Source organism: Alligator sinensis, unplaced genomic scaffold (assembly GCF_000455745.1).
Source record: "Alligator sinensis unplaced genomic scaffold, ASM45574v1 scaffold92_1, whole genome shotgun sequence".
Taxonomy (NCBI): Eukaryota; Metazoa; Chordata; order Crocodylia; family Alligatoridae; genus Alligator; species Alligator sinensis.
The window spans coordinates 372,350-376,805 of NW_005843010.1; the positions used below are offsets into that span (position 1 = coordinate 372,350).

At 46.6% G+C, this 4,456-nt stretch overlaps 1 protein-coding gene across 5 annotated transcripts in view; it reads left to right on the forward strand.

The window, feature by feature from the left end:
• LOC102376581 (BTB/POZ domain-containing protein KCTD8-like) overlaps positions 1-2,005 on the forward strand; it is an 88,560-nt gene extending 86,555 nt beyond the window's left edge. For 4 of the 5 annotated variants that reach the window (XM_025193068.1, XM_025193069.1, XM_006036734.3 and 1 more), the window contains one exon: positions 878-2,005. In XM_025193068.1, the coding sequence (XP_025048853.1) occupies positions 878-1,404 (527 nt within the window). In that variant the 3' untranslated portion in view covers positions 1,405-2,005. The remainder of the gene's footprint in view (positions 1-877) is intronic. The other variant, XM_025193070.1, reaches the window with a different exon arrangement.
• The last annotated feature ends 2,451 nt before the right edge of the window (positions 2,006-4,456 follow it).

The following is a 4,456-nucleotide window of genomic DNA, read 5'->3' on the forward strand; positions in this document are numbered from 1 at the left end:
TGCGATGCTGCAGCTAGTAAAGCGACCAAAACGCTGGCTTGCATCCATAGATGCTTCTCAAGCAAATCCCGGGACGTCATTCTCCCCTTGTACTTGGCCTTAGTGAGGCCGCAGCTGGAGTACTGTGTCCAGTTTTGGTCTCCACAATTCAAAAAGGATGTGGAGAAGCTTGAGAGAGTCCAGAGAAGAGCCACGCGCATGATCAGAGGTCAGGGAAGCAGACCCTACGATGACAGGCTGAGAGCACTGGGGCTCTTTAGCCTGGAAAAGCGCAGGCTCAGGGGTGATCTGATGGCCACCTACAAGTTTATCAGGGGTGACCACCAGCATCTGGGGGAACGTTTGTTCACCAGAGCGCCCCAAGGGATGACGACTAGGTCGAATGGTCATAAACTACTACAAGACCGTTTCAGGCTGGACATAAGGAAGAATTTCTTTACTGTCCTTGCCCCCAAGGTCTGGAACAGCCTGCCACCGGAGGTGGTTCAAGCGCCCACATTGAACACCTTCAAGAGCAAACTGGATGCTTATCTTGCTGGGATCCTATGAACCCGGCTGACTTCCTGCCCTTTGGGCAGGGGGCTGGACTCGATGATCTTCCGAGGTCCCTTCCAGCCCTAATGTCTATGAATCTATGACTCTATGAACCATAAGCATTTGTGTCATATTCCTTTCCCACGTAACTGCCCTAAAAATGCCATTAAAACAGGTTCCAGGTGAAGAGAAACAGGCTAGGTTCTCTGCTGACTGCCGTAGCCCTCACCACTTTCACTCTGAGGTTTTGAGGAGAACTATCTTTGGCATATTACATGCCTTGCAATCTTTTAGGTATAGAGGACTCAAATATCCTAACATGGACTTCTGTTTTCTCCCTCAGTAGACACCTCTGTAGTAGCAGACAGCATCTCTGTGGCAACAGAAGAACTGAACCAAACCCTAGTGACCTGCATGGACTCATCTGGCATGAACAGCACTTGTGAATTTCCAGCCTCCAGCATGGACAGCCATTGTGGACCTGACCTAGCTCTGGCTCCTAGATCAAACCTTGCTGACAAAGTTCCCCTGGTAGAGACTGGTGAACCCAGCTCAACAGCTTCCTTGCCACAGATGGAAGCCCCAGAGGAATGCCCACCTCGGCCTAACACTTTGGATTTCTCCAAGACCCTAAAAAATGTGGAAGAGGTAAAGCAGATGGGACAGATGAGGAATAGTGACCATTCAAACATCAAGGAGAATGGGGTGGAGAACTGCTCCAAGGTGCTACCAGTAAGTGAGGAGCGCAGGGCACTGGAGTCTGAGCTGGGAAAGTGCATTGAGGACTTCAGGAAAATCAAGATCCCCATCTCCTTTCCCAACAGAAAGCGGCAGTGGCAAAGTGAACTGCTGAAAAAATACCATGTCTGAGGGGAAGGACTGGTCCAAAGAACTCCCCTCACTCCCAAACTGATAAAACCCTGCCATACTGAGGAGATGACTTTCACAACCGCAGAATCCTTTCTGCATCCTTTCCGTGAGAGGCCAACTTGCTATCTGTTGATATCCTCAACATGCTTTGGCAACCAGGAGGAATCCAGCATCTTGCAGGATCAGACCTTATTTAAAGACATGCATATGTGACAGCATGTTAGTTAAAAAGAATTTGTTTTGAGAGATGGGGACCCTGATTTGCACCTTGTGGAACTTCATTGACTTCATTGAGTCTATATAACCAAAGGACAGAGTTTGGCCTACACATTCAGAATGAAGAGCAGTGGTCTTGATCACTCAGTCATTCTAGCTATGGCTGCTTCATAGGCAGAGAGGTCACAGGCAATGACTTGAGGCTGAAGAGCAATAGAGTCATGAAAAGAGCTACACCAGTGCTAGAACTGGTAATTTCAAAAAAAGAGGAAGAAAGAAGGAGAAAACTAAGGGTGGTTCAGGACATTCTGAGCCAAACTTACACCTGAGGAATGTGAACATTCTTGCATTTACAAGTGTGACTTGTATTTTATTATCCAAGATAATAAAATGTAGGAGATGCTGAAAATTTCTTAGTCCTTTTGCATCTATTTTTATTCCAAAACAAATATCGGGGCTAGGCTGTGCAAAAGGGGAGAAGAAATTTAGATGTACAGCTCTTGGTGAAGTTAATAGGAGTTACACATCTAAATCCCCTAGATGTAACTAGAACTGGTAAAAAAATTTCCATCCCAACCCTTTTTTGGGGGAGGCTGAAAATTGGGTTTTCAGCGATGCTTTTTTCCCCCACATATTGTCTGTGTTTCATGTAAAGCCACATTTCCTTTTTTTCTCAGTGCTCAGAAATGAAGAGTTGTTAGGTTTGGGCTAAAAAATGGAAATAGTTCCATTTGGAAATACTAGTTTAGGTCCCTCACACCCTCATTCTTCCTTTTGGGTAAAGCTATCCCATTGGACTTTGTTTCCTTATGATGTACTCTGGCTGCAAGACTACTGTGATGTATCACTTCCCCTTGCTAAGACAGAAAACCATGCTTCCTCATGGGAGATGTAGTCTAGCCAAGAAGCTTCGTCTATAGGAGCAAATGGGAATATAAGGTACCTAATGAAAAATTTCCATGAGACATGGGTGGTTAAAGGTACTGTACATCATTGAATCTTTCCAACATACATGTAACATGCAGGTATGCTGCTCAGCTAGAATCAAGTGCAAGTTCCATTAAGGAATAGGCACACTTTTAAGTAGCATCGGGGCAGCCAACCTACATCAATGATTCTCAAATAGGGTGCCTTGAGATCTTTTTAAGAGTACTATAGAATATCACACAATGTTAGCACTGTTAGGCATGCAAATATGATTCACAAGATAAACTCAGAGATTGTGAATAGGAATCCATATGGTTAAAAACATTCTGACCTGTTGTGATTTTTCTGAGGTTTTATTCAGGAGAAAAATTGTTGTATTATTTTTCAGCAGTCAAAAAACAAGTAAAAATTAAGCTGGCATTTTCCAAGGGGTACCCAAGTCCGAAAAGGTTGAGGACCACTGGTCAACATCTTGCTGTACCTGGGGATGGATTCAGACTAGGAGTGCTTTCTCATGTGGTCTCCATGATGTATACCTTAAGTTCCTGTGCATAGCAACTCTTACTGTTACAGTGACAGGCCAGTATTATGGGGACATTGTGTCATAGACAGCAACACAATGATAGCCTGCAAAATATGGCACAGGAAGCCAGGTGTAATCTAAGGAAAAAAAGGAAAATCATGATCATAACCTGAAAAGGGGGGAAGAGAAGTAGGGGAGATTACTGCACTGGGAGCAGCTGCACTGGAATGCACTGCAGGTGGAGACAGCTCCCTCTGGGCTTCTGACAGGAAGTGTGACACGATCAGCTTCAAGTCAGTGCTGCCAAAACACTCAGGGTTTGATTTTTTTCAAGCACCTGCTCCTGAAGTTATCTAATGCTTTAATTTCTTTCTTTTTTTATAAGAAAGAAAAAGCTTTTAGCCCTTTCAATTACAGAGAAAAAGCTTAAAAACTGACTGAAGTGTAGCCCAACAGCCTGGAAGCTAAAAGGCAAAAAAGAGGCCAATATTTATTGTTAAATATAGCATGATCTTTAGTCACTCTCCAGACTCTTTTCTAATGTATGATTTTTAATGCTTCAAGTGACCCTACTGATGACCTTACACCTTGCCAGGAATATTATCATGTATATATTGAAAATGCCTTTTGGATCTAGTTAGGCTCAAACCATGTACAATGTGGCTTATTTGCAGGGTTCTGGGTTTTCCATTCACCATGGACAAATGTGGAAAAATGTGGATTTCTCTTTTTAAGGAGAAAAACACAAATTTTCTCCTTTAAAGGAGAAACACGCAGGAAATGGCAGGTTCCCCCTTGCCGGCTGGCAAATTTCCAGCCTATAAGGGGCTGTGGGGAGCAGGAGGAGGGCGATCAGGCAGGGGGCATCATGTGCATGTGCACGTCAACACATGCATGTGGCAACCAGGCAGCATGGGGAGCAGCATCTACAGGACCCTGCAGGTAAGTCTGGAGTGGGGGGATTGAGGGCCCCATAGTAAGGGAGGGAGGGAGTTGGGCAGGGCTGGGGTTGGGGACACTGCCCAGCTGGGGCAATGCATGGGACTTAGGGTCTGGGGCCGGGGCAGGAATGTGCAGCCACAGGGCCTGGCTAGGGAGCATGATGGAGCTGCCCCACTCTGCTCTACCCTAGTATGTTGGGTCCTGCCCACTTGTGGGTCAGCAGCAGGGTGGGGGGCCCTAAGCCTGGTGACCCCCTCTGGCAGGGCTGGGGGGAACAGGGGTCTGTGGGTGCAGAGTGAGGGGCACCGGCAGGGCCAAGGGGCTGTGGGTGGGTTGTGAAGGGGACCAACAGGATCAGGGGGCTGTGGGTCCTGAGTGGGGGGGCACCAGCAGGGCGGGGGGCTGTAGGTCAGGAGTGAGGGGTACCAGCAGAGCAGGGGGCTG